The sequence below is a fragment of the Rattus norvegicus genome, chromosome 9, assembly GCF_021556685.1.
Source record: "Rattus norvegicus strain SHRSP/BbbUtx chromosome 9, alternate assembly SHRSP_T2T, whole genome shotgun sequence".
NCBI lineage: Eukaryota > Metazoa > Chordata > Mammalia > Rodentia > Muridae > Rattus > Rattus norvegicus.
In genome coordinates, this window is record NC_141542.1 from 11,803,350 (window position 1) to 11,825,645 (window position 22,296).

Consider the following 22,296-nt stretch of genomic DNA (forward strand, 5'->3'; position numbering starts at 1 on the left):
TTTTTTGTTTGTAACAGTGATGCATTTATTTTGTGTGTGTATGTGTCAGTATGTATGTGTAGGGACACAAGTAAGGAGGTCAAGGACAATTTGCCATGAAAAAAAAAAGTACCCTAATCATAAAAATATGTCCAACAGAACAAACCACTGGGTGATCTCTAGAAAAAGGCAGTATACGTAAGTTACTAGTTAGCCACCTCTGACTTAGAGGCTATTATGGTCAACTTGTCTCAAATCAGAACATCTGATAGGGAGCCTCACCTAAAGTGTTCTGATTGCCAGGCTGATACAGAGCCACCCCTGCTGATGGTGTGTGGCACCTTCTGGTAGCAGCCCAGATGAAACAAGTGTAGCAGAAGACAGATAATCTCATCTTTTTGTTGCTTTGGCCTCCTGTCATGCCACTGAGTTAATATGTCCTGGTCGCTGATGGTGATAATTCCTTCACTGCCATCAGACCAGCACTTCCACATTTTCGTTGTTGACAAAGAACCACCACTGATCTTTAGAAACCTGCCAGGGTTTGGGCACAGATTGGAATCCTGAAGCAACCAGCCTAGTGGACTGAATGACTTCCAGGTACTCAGCTGCCCCGTTGAGTGACAGCTTCTATGGGAACTCTCCCAACTGCTGAGGCACTGGCCTCAAAACCAAGCAGCTACCACCAGGTTTTCAGGCTCTCAGGGGTGACAGTGTTGCTATTTTACTGTGAATGACAAGAAATTCTTACATATCCTCTTTCCTTTCCATTGGTTCTGTTCCTCCAGTGAATCCTTACTAATACAGCTAGCTGTAGGGAGTGCCTGGTTTAAAGAATAAGCGTACACTGATGAGTTTCATATTGCTGTGGCATCTGAGTTCCCTCCACGATGGACTGAATATAGCTCTCCGCCCTGTGTACAGAAGGGGTATGGAGGAGCGAGGTTACAGGTGGAATACGGGCTGAGCTCCAGGTGACTCGAAGGAAACATTTCCTACTCCAAACACACTTCTTAATTAGCTCTTCCAATAGCATCGTGCTAATTGGCTAATTTGGGAATGCTATGAGACCCTGTGTGCTTTAAAGAAAATCTGTTTGTTGATGTATTTATTTCCAACTGAGACTGTCTTATTGCTGGCAGGACAGATATTATTAAAACAGAATCACCTGCTTATTTTAGCCAGTTTTTTTTTTTTAATGAACATACATGAGATGGCTTATCCCCAGGGCTTCAGGGCAAAGTATTAGCATTTTGAGTGATGGGAAATTGCCACTTAGCTGGGAAATAAATGAGCTTTAAATAGATCCCATTATTTTTTACAGGTTTATTACTGTAAATGTTTCATCAGAGAAAAAAAATGCCCTTCTAGTTTATGATTGGAGCGTTAACCTCTCGCTAGCCCGGCTCTTCATGCCTGCCACTGTGGATTTTCATGACTGATTATTACATAAAATGAAAGTACCCTTAACTGTCCCACATAACATTTCTAGCAAGTTTCCCATATTGTTAGTATGTTATAAAAAGAATTCATTGTTAGCCAGTGGTTTCTTGGAGGTTCTGTCAGTTTGATGAATTTTACTATTAACAAGGCTGTCCCAAGTGCTATAAAACATTATTTCAAAGCATTCAGGAAAATTAATGCAGAAGGATTGTGAGTTCAAGGCCAGCCTGGTCTGGAATAATGAATTCCAGGCCAGCCCCAGCTACATGGAACTGTGCGAAAGAAAGAAAGAAAGAAAGAAAGAAAGAAAGAAAGAAAGAAAGAAAGAAGAAGGAAGGAAGGAAGGAAGGAAGGAAGGAAGGAAGGAAGGAAGGAAGGAAGGAAGGAAGGAAGTTCCCCTGTACATAGGGGGACTTGAGCAAAGTAAATAAAGTCCCCCTGTACTTTATTTTAAATGTTCATTCTCACATTAATTACTACCAATAAATAATTGACTTTCATGGATCACTCTGAATTTTCTTGTGTGTGACGTGAAGGGGTCTCCTTCCTCTGGGTTAAGCATTCTCTTTTTGTCAGAAAGTAAATTGAGCTGACTGCATCCATTCGGTACAGTCAACTAAGGTTCATTGATAAGTTAGGAAATGCTAGGGTGCCCTCTACTGTTAGAAATAGAGAAACACTTCTCTCCTCTTTGGCCTTCCATTCAGAGAAGAGGATTCTTCCAAAAAAGAATTGACCCAAAGTAGATAATTAATAAGTAATCATATAGACATGCATAATAAGGGGAAGAGGGAGAGACAGGGACCGGCAGGGAAGGAAGGAGGAAACGAGGAACAATAGGGATCTACAGTAAATCTACCTATGGACTAAATGTTTAGGGTTAGAGTTAATTTTCATATTCAGCTAGTCTAGAAATGTATTTGTGGGTGAGGGACTGTATATTAGATGACAAAATATGTATATGCACTTTTTCTAAAGTCACATTTTCTCATAATTTAAATACAATATGAATTATTGGTTTAGATATGTTTCTCCCTATCCTCCATCCTCCTCTGACCCTTTTTCTCCTGGCATCCCTCTCCCTGTCTGCATCTCTCTCCCTCTTTCCACCCTCTCCTGTCTCCCCTCCCTGCATCACTTTCTACCACTTCTCCCCCCACATTTTCTCTACCTCTCTCCATTTCTCTGCTTTCCCTGTCTTTTCTTCTCTCCCTTTCATTCCCTCCCTCTCTCTTCCTTCCCTGTCCTCGTTGTCTCTGTCTCTCCTTTCCCTCTTCTCTTCTCTTCTCTTCTCTTCTCTTCTCTTCTCTTCTCTCTCTCTCTCTCTCTCTCTCTCTCTCTCTCTCTCTCTCTCACTGTGAGCATCCATTAGGACTCCATAAATTTCTCTTCATTAATCCTTTTCTCCATGTTCTTCTGTCATGCACACTTGTCATGCCCAAAATGCTGTGATAACCAGCCACTATTCAAACTCCAGAAACGCATGTGCAAATGCCATGGGCTTTTGTCAAATGACTTTCTTGTTAGCATCACTGGAACTGTCCAAACCACTGGCCTACCATTTCACTTGATATCACTGGTGTCACTTTACTTACAAAGTTCTTCCTTACACACCTTTGTTCCCTGGAAGATCACTCCAGTAGTGCCCTTTGTGTGAACTCGACTCATTTGTCCCCTCTTTTTCACCATCTGCATACAAAATGCCATCCCAACAAGATCACTTCTCCAAATCTAACATGTGCATGGTGGCTTGGGTCTGTAACGCCGACACTTGAAAGGCAGATGCTGGCATAATGGGAATTTACGTTATTTGTGGCTGGCTATACAGCAGTTCAAGGTCAGCCTGGGCTGCTCCGTCTCAAAAAAAAAAAAAAGATAAAATAAAAAGAGAGAAGAAATAAACAATAAAAAATCCAAAATTGAGTGACCATCCGCATGATCACATACAGGAGAGGTCTAGCATTCTGGTTTGTTTTCTTGAGCAAAATGCTACCTACTGAGACACGCACTTCTTCCTCATGCCCCCTTACTCTCATTTTTACCTTCTCTCAGATGGTAAGTGTGTTGGTTCTGATGCCATCTGCCTTCTCATCTCTTTCTCATGCAACCCAGTGTCTTTTCCCATCCTCAGACTCTTTCTGTGGCTCCTGTATTACGACTTCTTTCTCTCTGGCCTTCGGAGACCTTCCCACACCAAGCCGACTCTAACACTTCTAGATAATACATGGAAGTCATTGTCTTCCTTCTTTAAAGCCTGTTGAAGAGTTTATTCTGGGCTTACTTTCACTAAGAGGCAAAATTATCTTTCATTAGCCCATTTGCTTGAAACAGTGGCTACCTCTGCAGGTGTTAGAGCCCTTGTCAAGGTTGCCAGAGACAACTGTCTACACTGTCAGATTTCATCTTTGCTTGTCCACATGACATTTCCCTGCTTCTCAACTCTTCACTTGGCTAAGGACTCACTAAATGTCTGCTGGCACTACTATAAATTCCTAAATGAAAAAGTTTCCCAGTGTACACACAGAAAAACAGAGGAGAGTTAACTTTTCCACCTACGTGAATGGCATTCTTTACTTTTCCAGTCCTCTAAAGGTATTACTGTTTAATCAGGATGTTTCCCCCAATTTCCTTGCACTTTTTGAGAAGGCACAATGTTACAGATAATGGGCTAAGTCTAATTTATATTATGTCCTCAGGAAAATTCTACTATCAAGAGCAGAGGACCAGAGGATCACTTACAGCTAGTTATAGAAAATGTAGAATGATTACTATCTTATAAAGGTACATGAGGATCTGAATTCACAGAAAAAGCATGTGATTTTCCTCTAGAACTACAATGGCAAAATTAGATTTTGAACTACTACGTAAGAAAGGAATAGAGGGACTTGAGAGATGAGTCACAACTCACTGTAACTCCAGTTCCAGGGGATCCGATGTCCTCTTCTGGCCTAAGTGGGTATTGAATGAGTGTACTACACAGACATGCATCTAAGCAAAACACTAATGCGTATAAAATAAATAATAAATGCCTTTAAAACAGGTGGAGGCGGAGAGCTCATAAGTTCAGGCCAGCCTTGCCTGCATGATGAATTCAGGGTCAGCCCGAGCTGCCTGACACTGCATCTCAAAAAGTTAATTTTTAAAGATAAATATGTAAACTGTATCAACCAAGCTCCAGCAAGCTCCACCTCTAGCCCTGTGTGTCTTTTGCTTAAATCTTTTAAAATATTATTAATTAGAGGTAGTGAGAGGTCTCAGAGAGTAAAGACATTAGATGCAAAGACTGGTGACTTGAGTTCAATCTTTAAGACCTACAATGATGGAAAGAGAGAAATGACTCCAACAAGTTCAACAAGTTGTCCCCTGACCTCTACAGACAAGTACGTGTACAAACACACACACACACACACACACACACACACACACACACACACACACACAAGTTGAATAAAAAGTTTAAGTACCTCTTTAACAAAAAGAAATAAATAAAATAAAAAGTTGATTTTAAGACCTAAAACAAGTTGAGCAGGAAAGCAGTGAGAATTGTCAAATTTATCTAAGTCCACAATAAATGTCTTCTAATAAAATAAGACTGGCAGAGATGAAGACAAGCCAAAGAGTAGGGGCTAGTTAGCATGGAGGACAAAATGTTATCTACAAGTCGATGATCCTTTATAGAGCTAAAACAAGGCTGGGTACTTAACACACCTCTCCACAGTCATCTAAACAAACTCACAAATTGACAACTCCTCAGTTCTCCCCATTTTGAAAGGTCACAGCTTTTAAGGTTAAATGTCTTTACGAGGTCATAAACCCAGGGAATAGCAGAGTCATTACTCATACCCAGTGCTCCCAGTTTGCTCCCAGGAGGGGTCTGATTGGTGAACCAAAATCATTAATGTTCTGCTGTTAAAATAAGTGAAGCATGGAGTTGGCAGAATTGCCATGCTGGAGACTATGATTGGCTGCAATTAAAATCAAGAAATCAGCACCGTGTATCAGAATGAATACAGTTTGGAAAGGGTGTGCCATTGCAGCAAATAGCACGGAAATAACTAAATGATGAGTTAGAAACCATGGGAGGCATGAAACTTGATTGAAATTGTAGTTTTCTCTTCTTTATTAATTCAAAGGCAAAAGGCATGAGTGGCAAGGTGTTCATATTCTGTTTGAAAAAAAAATTCAAGTTCCCTTCACTCTGTACCTTGTCACAGCCTAAGTATGTGTACAGTCAGAGCAGGGTCTCATCAGTACTCCAAGAGTACACTGAGGCTCATTTCCATCAGGCCATTGACACTTCGCCAAGCCCTGGTCAAAGGTGACCACAGCCCATGTTAGCTGGAGTCACAAGTCAAAGATTGCTTCTTCAAGCTTGCATCTGCAAACATAAGACATCAACAAAGAGCAAAGATATTGATCTTAACTAAAGATAAATTAGAAAGTCTCAATGTATAGGACATAAATAAAGACAACCCACGGAGGCATGGAGAGATTTCTGGTCAGACTTCTACCAGGCACCAACAACAAACAGGTCTTAGACAGAAAGAAGGGGCTGCCGATGTGATGGCTGAGGAAAATTCCATTTTGTTCTAGGCACCCATTCTGAATTCCTAAAAGACAAGCTCCTAGCAACTTTGACTCCTCGCCTGCTCCCCAAAATTGTAAAACAGTTATGAAATGATTAACCGCTCGCTCTAGTTTCTGTAAACTCTATTTATGGCTGTGTGTAGGGGAAGTGAAGCAACTCCACACATAGCTGTAAATTCTACAGGAATAGTAATTGTTAACCTGCCTTTTAAAGTCTCTCCCCTTGCAGCTGGGCCCTAGTTCCAAATCCAGCCATGGGAACTAAGGACAGCTGTAGCTTAAATTTAAAAAAACAAAACAAAACAGCTAATTATAATCACAGTGAGTCTTTGTCTTCCCCAGTGAATTTGAACTCTGTAGTACCAGGTACAACTTAACCGTAAATTCTAGTTAAAACACTAGATACACCCTAGTCTGGCAGTTTAACACCAGCTCATTATAGGTTGTCAAGACTTAGTCAGACTCATGGGAGCCTGGCAAGGAAGCATCCTCGTGAGACTGAGGCAGGAGGATCATGAGTTTGAGGCCCGTCCAAGCTACATAACAAGACAGTCAAGAAATCAGGAAGATGTATGGCACACACGTGCAATTTCAAGAGACTGAAGCAGGAGAATTAGGAGTTCAAGGTCATCCTCACTACTCAGCAAGTTCAAGGCCAGTCTGGACTATATAAAATCAGTTCTCCATAAAGGAAAGGGCAGGAGGAAAGAATGAAGGAGGAAGAAAGGGAAGAAAAAAAGAGAAAGGAAATGAGGGAAGGGAAGTGGGAAAGGGGATGGGAAGGATTTGCTTCACTTCACACTGTTTTGTTGAGACCGCATGTCTATTCAGCCCAAGTTGACCTTGAACTCAGTCTTCCTGTTTCACTCTCTCTCTCTCTCTCTCCCTCTCTCTCTCTCTCTCTCTCTCAAAAAAAAAATTTATTTATTTATTTTATATATTTGAGTGCTTTATCTGTATATACAACTGCATACTAGAAGAGGGCATCAGATTCCATTACAAATGGCTGTGAGCCATCACGTGGTTGCTGGGACTTTAACTCAGGACCTCTGGATGAGTAGCCAGTGTTCTCAACCACTATCTCTCTAGTCCACCTGTTTCAGTCTCTTAATGCTGAAATCAGAGGTCCAAGCAAGTACATTCAGAAATAATAATTGAAAATGTATTATTGTGTGTGCGCATAGTAGGATGCCACACGTGCCATGGCCCACATATGTAGATCAGAGGACAAGCTTGTGGAGTGAGTTCTCTTCTTTCAACTTTACATGGGTTCCAGAAATCAAACTCAAGTCTCTAGTTCTGTATGTCTAAAAGCTTTAACCACTGAGGTATTATGCTAGCCCTGATAACATTTTAATGAAAAGAATAAAGGAAGTTGAATATGGTAGTTCATGCTGGTAATCTCAGCACCCCAGAGGCTAAGAAGGAGAATTCCTCTCAGGTCAAGGCCAACCCTGGGGTACATGGTGAGTTCCAAGTTAGCCTAGGCTACAGAATAAGACCTTGCCTTGAAGCAGGTAGGACAGGGAGGAAGGGAGGGAGGAAGGGAGAGGAGGAGGGGAGAGAGAAAGAGAGACAGGGGAAGGAAAAGATCACACATACATGTAAATGCACGTAGAAGCCAGGAGTCAACTCGGCTGCTGCTCCCCAGGTGCTATCTACTCTATGTTGAGGCAGAGCCACTTTCCGGACCACAGCTTACTGATCAGGTTGGCTCCAGGGTCCTCCCGTCCCCCACTCCCTGGTACTAGGTTTTCAAACTCACACCACAATATTGACTGCGCTGTCTTTTCAGCCACAAGATTTTGTCTTTATGGTTTTTAACCATAATCTAGTAGGTAAACATGACAAAAAGTACACTTTTTTTTATCAACTGGGACAAATTATAATTCAAAATAACTGAGAAAGAAATTGCTAAATAATTGTTATTAGTCAATAACAAACTTAACGAAAAATAACAAATTGTTTTGTACAGCTAAAATATACAGAGATAGAGCTAGCTACTAAAAGTGAGATAGGGGATTTAAAATGGCTTTGCCATCCAGAGGACAATTTTTGTGGTCCTCAGAATACATAAATTCTGCTTCCTCTCTGTCCAGCTTCCACTCTCCTTATGATGGGAAGATCTACTTGCAGCCATAGGCTAGCGATTCAATTTTTTAGCATTATTTTCTCAACAACCTGACAGAATTTCCGGTATTAAAGTCTATGCTCATTTTGAGCTGAAGAAGGACAGCAATACACATGCTAAGAAAGACCACAAGTATAGAATCCACACAAAAATCTATGGGCCACTAAGATGCTCAGAGCAGGAGAAAAGTCCTCCCAGGGAAGAGCACACCAATTGTTTATCCAACACCAGTTAATAATCCCTGAAAACACACATTATTCAGACTGAACAGGTTATATTTAAAAATATTCATATGTTCATGTAATAACTAATGGGAGAGAGGTCATAAATTTGAAAGGCAGCAGGGAAGAAAGAGAAGAATGAAATAATGTAATTATATTATAATCTGACAAATAATTTGAAATAGGTAGATACACTTCTAAGTTGTATCTTTTAAGGTAGGATGACACATGCCGGTTATCTAACTCTTGAGGCCACACCTTCAGATAAAAGCCTGTATAAGAACAAGGAAGAAGGAAGCCTTTGCTCTTTGCCTGCTCACCTTGCTAGCAAGTCCTTTCCTTTCCTGGCACTACAACCTAATTCGTCAGGATTCTTGGACTTTCTGTTCATAGCCAGTCGCTGTCGGGTTAGCTGGAGTGCAGTCATTCCAGTAAATCCTCCTTCTGTATATAGGGATAGATTTACTCTGTAAGTTGTTGCTCTAGAGAACTCTGACTAATATATCAGGGTCTTCCCAATTTTGGAACTTCCACGGTGAGAGTTAGGGTTGTGGTCTTGTGGCCATTGGCAATGTAGGTGTACAAAAGGTCCTGGCTTAGCACCTTAAGAGGAAGGGAGGGAGGAAAAGAGGAAAGGAGGGAAAGAGGGAGGGAGGAAGGGAAGGAAGGAGAGAGGGAGGGAGGGAAGGAGGGAAAGAGGGAAAGAGGGAGGGAGGGAGGGAAGGAGGGAGAGAGGGAGGGAGGGAAGGAGGGAAAGAGGGAAAGAGGGAGGGAGGGGAAAGTGGGGAAGAGATCCTGTACCATTTTCCTGTGTTTTTCTTTGTATTGAGAGGCAAAGCACAATACAGGCAACTTGCTCTGACACACGTATGGCCTGGTGAATGGACAGGTGAGGAACAGACACATAAGCAGCTGTATAAGTGGTCTGATAAATTTTTAACACCTGGTGCAGGGCTGAAGGCGATAGATTTTGGTGTTTTACTTAATAGAATGATCTTACCACAGCTCATAACAAGCTACCAATGAATGCAATCCTGGAGAGAGAGACTCACTCTTGACCTCTGTGGACTGTGAAGGGCAAATTCCAGCACACCACTGTGTACTGCTGGGTACTACAACTTATATGTGTTTTCTGTGGTTCTTAAATTTCTCCAAAAATTTTTTTTCTGTTTTTCTTTTTGAAACAGGGTCTCACTTGGTAGCCTAGATTTGGCCAGGAAGTTGCTTATGTAGCCCAGGGTGGTCTTGAATTAACAGCATTCAGAATCCATCTACAGGCAGGAAGCAGAGAGAGGTGAAAAAATTTTAAGAAGATAATATGCTAGTGGCCATTGTGCAATTGTGGATGTACTTAAATGTGTGGAATTCTTAGGCCTGCCAAACATTGTTAACGTTCATCATCACTCTAAGCTGTGACCACTGTGAGGCAGAAGGCTCTTACAGCACTTTTTAAGTCCTTAGAGGTTTTCAAATTCACAAGGAGATGAAGTCGTATACACGGGCACAGGAGTGACGCCAAAGTGACAGCCAAGTTCCAACATAACAGAAAACCAGGATATTTTACATGAATATAAATTTAATCTCTTTTGCTTAAATGTGTAAGTTCCCAAAAATATTACATGGCCGTTTTACACTTAAAGAGGTCTGCGTGCAGTTCATCTAGAACATTCCTGATGGTTTCAACACAAACTTCTCCTTGCTGATGTTTTTGTGAAGCAAGATTCCATACGTTTTCGAATTCTTCTTCAGTAAGCTTGACTCCAATGTTAGTTAATATATCTGAAATCTAGAAACAATGAATTTAAGTCCAGACCAAGATTTAGGTTTTAAATTTTGTATTTTAAATTTTAAGTTCATAAAGTAAAATATGTATTTTAAAAAACTTTTTAACATTTACTATGACAGTCACTGGTCCTCTCCAAAAGTACATGTGTTCACATAGCATATGTTTCTATACAATATAGAATGAACAGATATCAAAATTGTACTCTTCAGGCATCATGGGAGTGCATGCCTGTGGCTTCCACACCGGGGAGGCTGACATTTAAAGCCAGCCTGGGCTCCATAGTAAATCTGAGATAATCCTGTGCTCACTCTTACTTTTTATTTTTATTTTTTAAAAACAAAATGAAGGAGTGAAGGTGATCGCTGCCAAGACCTTAATTTGATTCCCTAATCCCAGATAATGGAAGGAAAGAACCAACTCCCACAAGTTTTCTTCTGACATCCACACATACTCAGCCATTGAAGCATACATAAAATACATAGGCACACACATATACATACATACATACATACATACATACATACATACATACATATTTTTAAAAATCTAACTCCCAAAATGAAAATTAAGTAAATTTAAGTGAAGAGAAGCAGGTGGACATGGTCATTGTGATTCTCATCACAGCACTGGGGAGGCAGAGGCAGGAAGATGCTCTTGAGTTGAAAGTCTACCTGACATACATAGTGAAGGGGGCAGAGAAGTAGATAATATATACAAGCTATTTGGGGCTGGGGATTTAGCTCAGTAGTAGAGCGCTTACCTAGGAAGCGCAAGGCCCTGGGTTCGGTCCCCAGCTCCGAAAAAATGAACCAAAAAAAAAATACAAGCTATAATTCTGAGAAGTCAAAAATGATAGTCATGGGCTGGGGCTAAGGCTAGGGCTGGGGCTCAGCTCTTGCCTCCCATGCGCAAACCCTGGATCTGAGCCCCAGCACCACAAGTACCAGGCACACACCTGCGCTCAGGAGGCGGAGGCAGGAGGATCAGAAGTTCAAAAGCAGCCTCAGCTATGCAGCTGATTTGGAGGCTGGCCTCAACCACACAAGATGATGATAAAATTAACGATGATGATTAATGATGATGACTGATAACATGGATCGGTCTAGAAGCAATATTTAATTTCCGAACTCAGGAAGAGGAATCAGGAGGATCATGATTTCAAGTCCAGCCTGGGCTACCTAGCAAAGCTCAAAACAAATCAATAAAACACTAGTAAAGTGTGTTTGTTCAGGCCTGCAATCCCAGTGCTTTGGGAAGCCGAGACAGGAAAACCACCAAACGCTATAGGCCATCTGGGCTACACAGTGAGTGTCAGGCCAGAGCAGGGCAACCTGTGAAATGCCATCTTGGAGAACAAAGCACAGTAGCAAAAGTGGTCAGGATAATAATGATGATCATTGGCAAGTCCAAAGTTTGAGGCAATCTCTGTACCTCTTCCTTGGACCTGGTTTTGAAGAAGTCTCTCTCGAATACACCTTTCTGCGAGAAGATGGAGGGGTGCAGCAAGGCGTAGGCATTGCCTTCTTCACCGTAGTTATTCATGTCACTGACTCGACGAATACGGGGAGCGGGGATGTCAGAGCGAATGGTTGGAACACCATAGATGGGGTAACCTAGGTCATCAATGAGGGAAAAAAAGGCACTCTGAAACCCAGCTGTAGCACAGTAGCCACCAGTCACAGATGATCACTAACCTCTTGAAATATAGCTGGGCTAAACACCAATGTGCTTAAGCTAAGATCCAAAGACTGTATAAAAAGGAGTGGAGACAGCACTGCAGGGTGCACCTTGGTTCCAAGGACACGGGCAGCTGGGGCAAGAGAATAATAATTGAACACAGAAGTCCAAGTAGAGCTTGGGAAAGCATTCAACATTCTCATCCATGAGAGTCTCGGTTCTATTAATATAGGATTACATTTTTACGTGGGCCATCATAAGAGGTCAAACTTACCTTTGAGACCTCAGAGTGCTTACAATACACAGTTAAACTTAAAAGTCCAAGACCTTGAGAAACTTAGAGTCTAATGCAGAGAGTGGCTAGGAACCTGCAAGGACACACAATGAACAGTGCACTTCTGGGTGTGCAGATCGTTTAACTGGACAAGGAGTGAGGCATGCTTACATATAGAAGGAACAGCTCCAACAACAGCGTTGATCTCAGAAGAAGTTGTCTTATACTGGTCAGAAACTTTGTCACCTGGTCTCAGGATTGTCCGGACAATCTCTTCTGAACTTCCTGGTTCTTTGGGGACAATGTCTTCAGGATTTACCAGAAGACTCGGATCAGTTTCTCCCACGATACTAGTCTCCGTAACATTTTCACAGTCTGTTTTTTTACCTTTAAGAAAAACCCGAAAGAGGAGACAAGAAGATACAGTAAGATGTCAGTTCTCGGTGTCTGATGTCCTGTAACAAGCTGGCTTATTTGGCTCAGCAGGGAAAGGCACTTGCCACTTGCCACCAAGCCTGACAAACCTAGATTATAGCCCTGGGTCCTACATGGTAGAAGGAATGAACTGACCCCCTCAAGATGTCCACTGCCCTTCACATGTGCACTATGATATGTGCAGCCCCATATATGTATACATACACACACTAATAACAACAATAATAGTAATAATCACAATGAACTTCCTTTGTAGCCTTTTCCTAACAGTGGAACTGAGCGTTCATGAAGCAGATCCCCAATGCCAATACTCCCTCCGCTGTGGAACAGCGAGTTCAGGACAATGTCAGGTGTAATCCCAATATGGCCGTGCATCACTTTCTGCTACTCCGTTTTCTTTACAGCATAAAAACCTTTCCAGTCTGAGAACCAAAAACAGAGAACCTTTTTTTTTCTTTCAGTGCCACAGTACAACCCAGAACCTCATGGAAGCTACGTAAGTGCTCCACCACTGAACTTTTTCCTCCGTTCTCCCTTTCCCTCGAGCTTAGCCCCCTGTTGGGCTTGAACTATACCGATTTCCCTAAGATGAGCCCTAGGTGGCGATGAAAGACATGCTTGGAAGAGCAATTCCACACACTAGCTGGGGAGGTGGCTCAGTGGGTAAAGGTACTTGCCACCAAGCCTGACAGCATGCTGGGAAGATAAACTGTTGTATGTTGTCCTCTATCTCCTTGTATGTACTGTGACACACATTGTGAGCATATGCATGTGTGCATGCACACACACACACACACATACACACACACATGCACACACGCACGAACACACACACATGCACACAGGCACACACACATTCACACATGCACAGACACACATTCACACATGCATACACGTGCACACACACATGCACACACATTCACGCATGCATACACATGCACACACATATTCACACACGCACACGCACATTCACACACGTACACATACACGCACGCACACACACACAATAAGTGTTATAAGAAATTATTTTTTAGATTTATGTATTTTGTTTGTATGGGGTTTTTGAGGTTTGGGGGTTGGTGTTTTGGGGGCTTGTCATTGTTTTTTGTTTGTTTAGTTGTTTTGTTTAGTTTTGGGGTTTTTGCCTGTGTATGTGTGTGGATATCAGGTGTGTGACTGTTGCTGTCAGAAACCAGAAGAAGCATCAGATCCCCCAGAACTGTAGTTACTGATGGTTGTGAGCCACCATGTGGATACTGGGAATCCTGGGTCCTCTGCATGAGCAACAATTGCTCTATACCACCAAACCATCTTTCCAACCGCCATGTAAAAAAAAAGGTAAAAAGATACCCCGGACATTTATTTGGACTGGGAAGGCAGAGCGTGCCCCATCCAGAGAAGAAATTAAAAACATATTGTGAGCTGCTCCACCCCGACCCCACCTCAAAGTAACTTCCTACAAGTTAGTGTGCAAAGAAAAGCCCAGGGCTATGGGTGGCTCAGCGGAAGTATGTGTGGTTAGCATCTGGGACCAAGCCCTTTGCCAAAGGATGAGAAAAACATGCGGTAGAACTGAATCTGCAGAGTGATTTTATGAGCACTTAAGGAAGCTAAGACTTCCCTTCAACGCACGAGCTATCCACAGACACCACTAGAGGGCACTGTGATTTTCCACAGCCGTAGAAGAACCTTGGGAAATGCATGCAGGGGTTGTAAAGGAACTGTTGTTCCCCCTGAATCTACAGTTATGTGCGGCTCCCTTGCCTTGGAAGGTACAAAGCCGCTACCCAGACACCCTGATGTGTGTGTGAGAGAGCGAGAGAGCAAGAGAGCGAGAGAGCGAGAGAGCAAGAGAGCGAGAGAGCGAGAGAGCGAGAGGGCGAGAGAGCGAGAGGGCGAAAGAGCGAGAGAACGAGAGAGCGAGAGGGCGAGAGCGAGGGAGGGAGGGAGGGAAGGAGGGAGAGAGACAGAGACAGAGACAAAGAGAGGGAGGGAGAGACAGAGAGACAGAGAAACAGAGAGAGACATATACACAAACCTAATCGCAGAAAACTGCAGTTTGAAAAGTTGTTGGCCGTAAAACTGAAAGATGGTCTTACAGTACTTTCCCCTGTGCCCCAAAAGCCAACTGTGACACAAAATGTGGTATATAAAAACGAGGGCATGGTGATACAGACCTATAATCCCAGCACTAGGGCAGCTGAGGCAAGGGGTGGTAAATTCTAAAACAGCCTGGAATAAATTACAACAAACTTTGACTCAAAAACAAAACCAGAAAACCAGAAAAAAAAAAAAAAAACAAAGAAAGGAGGGAGGGAGGGAAATAAGGAAGAACACCCTAACCCTAACCCTAACCCTAACCCTAACCCTAACCCTCCGCCAAAAAAAATTCTGAGCTTCTCTGAACCAACCGGCTACCACCTTAAATTTGTGCACTAAAATCTGGAAAATAAAATCCTCAAGAATTCTACTGACAGCAGAGGAAGGGAAAACAGGAGGTTCGTGATGTTCAGTGCCAACCTTGGCTACATGGGTAGTTTATATCTCAATTGTCTCCTACCACCCTCCCACTGCCCACCCCAAAAAACTTTCCTGATAACATGACACTCCAGGTGACGCTGGCTATAATCCCACTGCACTGTGAGGCTGATACAGGAGTGCTATAAGTCCAGGGTTAAGTCTGGACAACAAAGACAGACCTTGTCTCAAACAAAAGGGGGAGGAAGGAGGGGAACAGGAGAGGGAAGGGTAAGAGGGGAGTGGGGAGTAGAAAGGAAGGACGGAAGGGCCTGAAAGGAGAGAGACAAGGAACGGAGAATAAGAGGAGACAGTGAGAGAAGGAGGGGGGGAAGGAAGGAAGGAAGGAAGGAAGGAAGGAAGGAAGGAAGGAAGGAAGGAAGGGAGGAAGGAGGGAAGGAAGGGTGGATAGATGGATCAAATATCAGGGATACGTTGGACATTGTGGAGCATACATGTAATCCACACTGAGGAACCCAACAGGAGGATCCAGCCTGGACCACTGAGTGCACGCATCCCTGACTCCAAAATCAAGAGACTAGACATAAGAGTACATGTGTATAATCCAGAATGAAGCAAGGAATCGCAATGTTAATAATGGTTGTTATGGTGATTAATGAGAAGATAAACATAAAAATAAAGGAACTGTTTTTAGAACTGCTTGGTTTGAAAGCAATCCTTTCCTTTCTCTTAAATACCATCACTCGTACCAAGAAAGTTGGCTCCTACTTATAATCCTAGCACTTAAGGACCAGAGTTAAGAGGGTTGCCACATGTAGGACCAGCCTGGGCTACACAGTGGGACTTTGCCTAAAATTTAAATTAAATTAAAAAGTAAAGGGCCAGGGAGATGCATAAGCCATCAGGTAAAGGTCTTGCCTCCAGGCCTGACAACCATATTCTCTCCCTAGGACCCGCATGAGAAAAAGAAAGGCAACTCCCACAAGTTAGTCACTGACCCATACATACACACACACACACACACACACACACACACACACACAAATACAACAAAAATATAACGGAAAACATCAAGAAGGAAACAAAAAAGAAAAGAAAAAATGTTGCCCCTCTGTTTCTGAGACGGTGGAAACAACTTTGTTTGGTGAGGTGTTGGCAGTGAGAAAGTGTCCCATAGCATTCTCCATGGCTAAAAAGAATGGTGCCCCATATAGAAAGGGTCCACTCTCCATAAAAGGCAAAGTGGGGACGGGGGTAGTTTTGACCTTACAGAATGACAGGCCAACCCAGGAATAAAAGTGAAAATAGTTACTTCTAGAGGAGAGACACTCTTTAAAGTTAATTCTGGTAATCAGGTGCTGAAATGGAAGCCAAGGCAGTACTGTTATTTACCAGACAAATTATAACCTTCAAAGTAACTCTCGAGTACCTCCTAGCCTCGGCTGATAAAACCGTACATTGGAAAAATAAAACTGCAATCATCTAGAAAAGCAAGGGAAAGCAAACTTGTTCCCAAGACAACAACATTCATAAAAAAGGAGATAGAGTTAGAAAGCTTTTGAGGGATGGTATTGAGAAAATTACCTCTACTGCTTTTAAAATATCTGAAAGAACCTAAATTTCAGAGTGAAGGAAGGTTTAGGGAATCAGAACACATATGGGGGTTAGGTAGAACTGAAGATAGAGTTGTAGAAACCACAAAAGAATCTGTTCATTCCAGAGAAATCTGAAGACTAAATTGTTGTTTGGTTTTGTTTATTTTAAGCTAGGATCTTAGGTAGCCCAGGCTAACCTGTAGCAGAGGCTGACAAGCTTCTAATCCTCTTGTGTCTTATGTCCCAAATGGTGGGGATATAGGTGTATAACCAGACTAGGCAATTATTTGCTTTTTTGTTTGTTGTGACAGTTTTCCAGTGTATACCTGACTGGCTAGGAATTCACCATCCTATCAGACAGGTCTCAAACTCACAGCTACCTTCCTTCTTCTGCTTCCCAAGTGCTAAGGTCACAGGCACCCAGCAACACAATAGTTCTAAAAGCTACATTAAACAATAAAAATGGTGCACTGATGATTATTTTGGACACAGGTTGGGCAGAACTATGCCCTTGGGCCTCTTCTACTCCTCTGATAGCTCAATGCTTAATATAAACTGATGTGACAATATTAAAAGTCGGAACAAAGAAGCAGAAAGAAACTCCCTCCCTTGGGTCTTGTGGCAGCTGATCACAAAGGCTGTGGATCACTAGTGCTGTCTGCCCAGGCCAAACCTGACTCTCGGTAAAATGCTATAGATCTGAGCACTGACTGCAACGTAGCCATTACAGAATCTCTAAGGGACAGAGAGGCTTTACAGCGCTCTGTCCATGTCATAGATCAAAGCAAGGGATGTGGTTCTGATTACCAATGATAAATCTCTGCATAGATGGTGACACTCTTGACCTCTACAAGACCATCTCAGAAAAATGTAAAAATAAGTCAGAGCTAATATAATAGAAACAAGAAATAAGATGCTGGAGAGATGTTCATCAGTTAATGGTACTTTTGCTCGTTCAGAGGATCCAGGTTCAAGACCAAGCACCTACATGGAAGCTTACCCCATCTGTAACTCCAGTCCCAGGGGAGTCTCCAAGGAAAACCAGGCAAGTACATGACGCACATACTTACATGCAGGCAAAACACTTATACATAAAGCAAGTATGAAAAGAATGTGTAAGCCAAAAACAAAAATTAGCTGGGTTTGCCTATATTCCCAACACTTGAGAGACTGAGGCAGAAAGACTGCTGTTTGTTCAAGACCAGAGCTAAACTGTCCTTTAAGAACAAAACAAAAAATACAACCACCAAAAACACAAGGGCCTGGAGAGATGGCTCAGTGGTTAAGAGTTTGTTCGCTCTTACAGAGGACTTCCCTTTCTTCCCATTACCACATCAGAAGACTCATCTGCCTGTAACTCCAGATCCAGAGGACTTGACACCCTCTTAGCTCCTCAAGCACTTTGAACACATACCTACGTGAAGAAACACACACATATATACATAATTTTAAATAAAAGTGAATTTTAAAAATCTCAAATTCATACAAGAAGAAAGGACGAGGGGAGGGAGGTAAGACAGATAGGCATAGTCACATGTGTACAATTCCAGCACTCAGGAGGAAGCAGCAGAAAAGTCAGGAGTTTTGAGTTGCCTGAGCTACATAGAATGTTTGGGACACAAATGGGCTACCAGAGACCTTGCCTCAAAAGACATAGACAGGACAGAAGAAAAAGAAAAATGCAGAAAATAGAAAATATAAAAGAAATACTTCTGACCCAGGGCTCCAACTGCATATGTAGCGGAGAACAGCCTTGTTGGGGCGCCAGTAGAAGGGGAAACCCTTGGTCCTGCCAAGGTTGGACCCCCAGTGCAGGGGAATATGAGGGAGGGAAATAAGGGGGATGTATAGGAGGAACACCCATACGGGGAGGGGGGAGGAAGGGAAGGGGGGCTTATGCACAGGAAACCAGGAAGAGGAATAACCTTTGAAATATAAGTAAAGAAATACATAATAAAAAATTAAAAAAAAAAAAAAAGAACACTGACTGCTCTTCAAGTGGACCTGGGTTTGAGTCCCAGGATCCACATGGTGGTTTATAAACATCTGCATCTACACTTCCAAGAGATCCAAAACCTCTTCTGATATCCATGGGCACTGCACAAATTGGTACCAAACATACATGCAGAAATAAAACCCCACATACATAAAACTAAATAAAAATCTCAAAAAAATTAAAAAATAATAAATAAAAGAAATACTTTCAAATATTTGGTGGAAAAAAAAGATCAATAAGCCAAGCACGCCAGAACATACCTATAACTCCTATCTATAACTCCTATCTCAGAAGGCTGAATTCTAGGCCAACAGGAACAATAGAGGGAGACCCTGTTACAAAACATAAATCAATAATCAAGAAATGGGGGAGACTGAGGCTCTGCCAGAGCTCTACTGATACAAATGAGGATGCTTGCAGCTAACCATTGGACTGAACAAGGAAATCCCAATGGAGGAGTTAGAGAAAAGACTGAAGGAGCTGAAGGGGTTTGCAACACCATAGGAAGGACAATAATATCAACCAAACAGACCCGGCAAGAGCTCCCAGGGACTAAACCACCAAGCAATGAGTACACACGGAGGGACCCATGACTCCATCCACATATGTAGCAGAGGATGGCATTGTCCAGCATCAATAGGAGGAAAGGCCCTTGGTCCTGTGAAGTCTTGTTTCCCCAATGTAGGTTAATGCCAGGGCGTTGAGATTGGAGTGGGTGGGTGGGAATGGGAGCATCCTCATAGATGCAGGTGGAGGAGGGAGGAGGTATGGGGGAGGGGGAAAGAGGATAACATTGAAATGTAAGTCATAAAATATCCAAGAAAAATAAAACTAAAAAAGAGAAGTGGGAGAGAAGAGATATACACCTCTAATCCATGCACTTGGGAGCCAAAGACAGATCATTGATAATTCATGGGCTGGCCGGTTTTAAATTTGAGTTGCAAACCAACCAGGGCTACATTTAAAAAACCTTTTCTCTTATTTTTAGTGATACAGGAAGATAACATATAAATATGGAGAAAATAAAACTTTAATCAAAGGTAGGGATCACCAGGCCTGAGAGCATAGATAGACCTGTAATTCCAGGTACTCAGGCTGAATCAGGAAGATTGCAAATTCAAGATCTGCTTGAGTTACTTAGCAAATCTAGGCAAGTTAGTGAAACTCTCTCAAAACAAAATGTAAAAAGGACCTTTTGCTTTCTGGGCAGGTGCTTGCGGCTGCACTGTGGGGTGGCCCGCAGCTTCGGCTGAAGCGGGCCTCCTACCGCCTGCAGCAGGAGCCGACATGAGCGGACATGAGCCGGGTGAGGGAGATGAAGATTCTCTTCCTGAATACTGAGTACCTGATGCCCTTCCTCCTCAATCAGAGTGGTTCCCTTCTCTACTATTTCCCGTTGGCATCAACAGATCTGACTTTAGCTGTGCCTATCTGTAACTCTCTGGCCATCGTCTTCACACTGATTGTTGGGAAAGTCCTTGGAGAAGATATTGGTGGAAAAGAAGCCGTGGCTGGCATGGTGCTCACCGTCACAGGGAGCACAAGCTCGGTGATCAAGACCCAGGGCCAACCCCGAACCTTCAGCTCCGCTGAGCTCAGCCGACGCTAGGCACTGAGGTTGCTGGCACAGTTTGCTTCTCTCATCTCAGATCACATCTACCTCAGGGGTCACAATAAGAAGTACACCGTCCAAAGTGCCTTCCCATGATAGCCAAGGCTCCACAGAAACCCTGCCTCAAAAAGCCAGACAAAGGACAGCACTGGGGAGGTTCTGTAACCTTCAGTGGGTTCCACTGTTGAGATTTAGCCCTGGAGCCAGGCATGGCGGACCACGCCTTTAATCCCAGCACTCAGGAGGCAGGAGGCAGAGGCAGGTAAATCTCTGTGAGTTTGAGGCTAGCCTGGTCTATAGAGCGAGTTCCAGGACAGCTAGGGCTATACAGTGAAACCCTGTCTTGAAAAATCAAAAAGAAAAACAAAACATTAAAAGGATTTCGCACTGGAGCCTTTACAGCCACCCTCAGCTGCCTCTGCCCCAGCAGCCATCGTGTCTTCCTGCTGCCACCTCAGGCAGCTGTTACCCGGCCTCCATTACCTGACCTGCTCTAGACTGTCAGCATCCACACAGCGCCTCCTACATGGAGAGCGCTGGCAGCAGTCTCAACCAGGAATGTCTGGGAGCCTCCACAGCTCTGATTCGCGGGAGAGGGGCTACATCAGAATGTCAGGTGGAAGAAAACCAAGCTGGCGCTGGGTTAAATGCTCAACTGCCAGTCCCTCAAGTAAGTAGACAGCCGTGGCTGAGCAGCGCCTAGCTGTAGCAAAAAGCTGGCCAGTAGCAGTTTTCAATAAATCTACAGCAAACAACAATAATAAAAGAAAAAAAGTTAAAAGGAGAAAGTTAAGACTGTAATGTTAGCCACACAGTGGTGGCACCCATCTTTAATCCCAGCACTCAAGAGACAGAGGCAGACAGATCTCTGTGAGTTTGAGAACAGCCTGGTCTTCAGAGTTCTAGGGTAACAAGGCTACACAAAGAAACCCTGTCTTTAAAAACCAAACAAACAGGGGGTTGAGGACTTAGCTCAGTGGTAGAGTGCTTGCCTAGCAAGCGCAAGGCCCTGGGTTCGGTCCTCAGCTCTGGAAAAATAAATAAATAAATAAATAAATAAATAAATAAATAAATAAATACAAACCAAACAAACAAAAGACTATAACATTTTATTTTTGTGGGAATTTTGGTGTTGTAGTGACCTGGTTTGGGGACATTTTTTGAGACACGGTCTCTATATAGCTCAGACCAGCCTCAAACTCATAATCCCCTTGCTTCTGCTTCCTCAGTGTTGGAAAAACAGTTGTGTTCCACCACACTTAATTTTTTGTGCAAAAAAATATTTATTTATACTTTATTGTATATTTCTACATGTATATCTGTGTGTCACGTGCATGCCTGACCCCTGTGTATACGGGAAAGGGTGTCTGTCAGATGCCCTAGAACCGGCGTTACAAACAGCTGTGAGCCTGTAAGTGCTGGAAATTGAACTCAGTTCTTCTAAAAGAGTATCCAGTGTTCTTAACCGCTGAACCATCTTTCCAGCTCCTACATAAAAACTTACAAATCAAATATTCTTAATTTCTTGAATATGGACTATGGTGAGGTTTTCAAATTCCTTTATGAGGATCTATGGTATTTTGAGATTCTAGGTAATACTTTTAATTTTTAAACACATAGTCCCAATATCAAATGACACAAGACCATACATTGAAAAGTAAACCTCTGGTTGGGAAAGGAGGGGTTAGTGGGAATAAGGGGGTGAATGAAAGGGTAATAGGCATATACCATTAATACATTATTATCATATATGATGTCACAATGAAACCCATTACTGTGCATAATTAATATATGCTGATTTTAAAACTTTTTTATAAAGTAAGTTTCCTCTGCAGCCAGAAGGAAGCCAATCAGGTTCCCCTCCTCATACCTCCAATGTACAATGGCTGCAAACAGCAACATTTTGGGGAATACATGCAGCCTATTGTTTATGTGAACTGCCCTAGGGTACCTTCAAGACAGTTTTCTGGAGGATAGTCATCCCTGGCACCCCACTGTCTCCAATCTAGGCTCAAGAAAGGAATGTGGGGAAGCTTTAGGAAGCCCCAGGACACAGTGGCCCTGGTTCTGACTACCCAGGCA

The 22,296-nt window shown here is 42.8% G+C and overlaps 1 protein-coding gene, 1 non-coding gene and 1 pseudogene across 3 annotated transcripts in view; 2 read left to right on the forward strand and 1 right to left on the reverse strand.

Annotated features, from left to right (window-relative positions):
• Positions 1-9,919: 9,919 nt before the first annotated feature.
• Efhb (EF hand domain family, member B) overlaps positions 9,920-22,296 on the reverse strand; it is a 63,017-nt gene continuing 50,640 nt past the window's right edge. The window contains exons 11-13 of one of the 2 annotated variants that reach the window (XM_087565078.1): positions 12,270-12,485; positions 11,579-11,760; positions 9,920-10,147 (exon numbers count right to left, since the gene is read on the reverse strand). In XM_087565078.1, the coding sequence (XP_087421204.1) occupies positions 9,977-10,147; positions 11,579-11,760; positions 12,270-12,485 (569 nt within the window). In that variant the 3' untranslated portion in view covers positions 9,920-9,976. 2 annotated transcript variants of the gene reach the window in all.
• LOC103690615 (transmembrane protein 234-like) lies at positions 19,642-20,211 on the forward strand (annotated as a pseudogene).
• LOC120094882 (small nucleolar RNA SNORA70) lies at positions 22,044-22,178 on the forward strand. Its single transcript, XR_015630012.1, has one exon. It is a non-coding gene; the product is annotated as a small nucleolar RNA SNORA70 (small nucleolar RNA).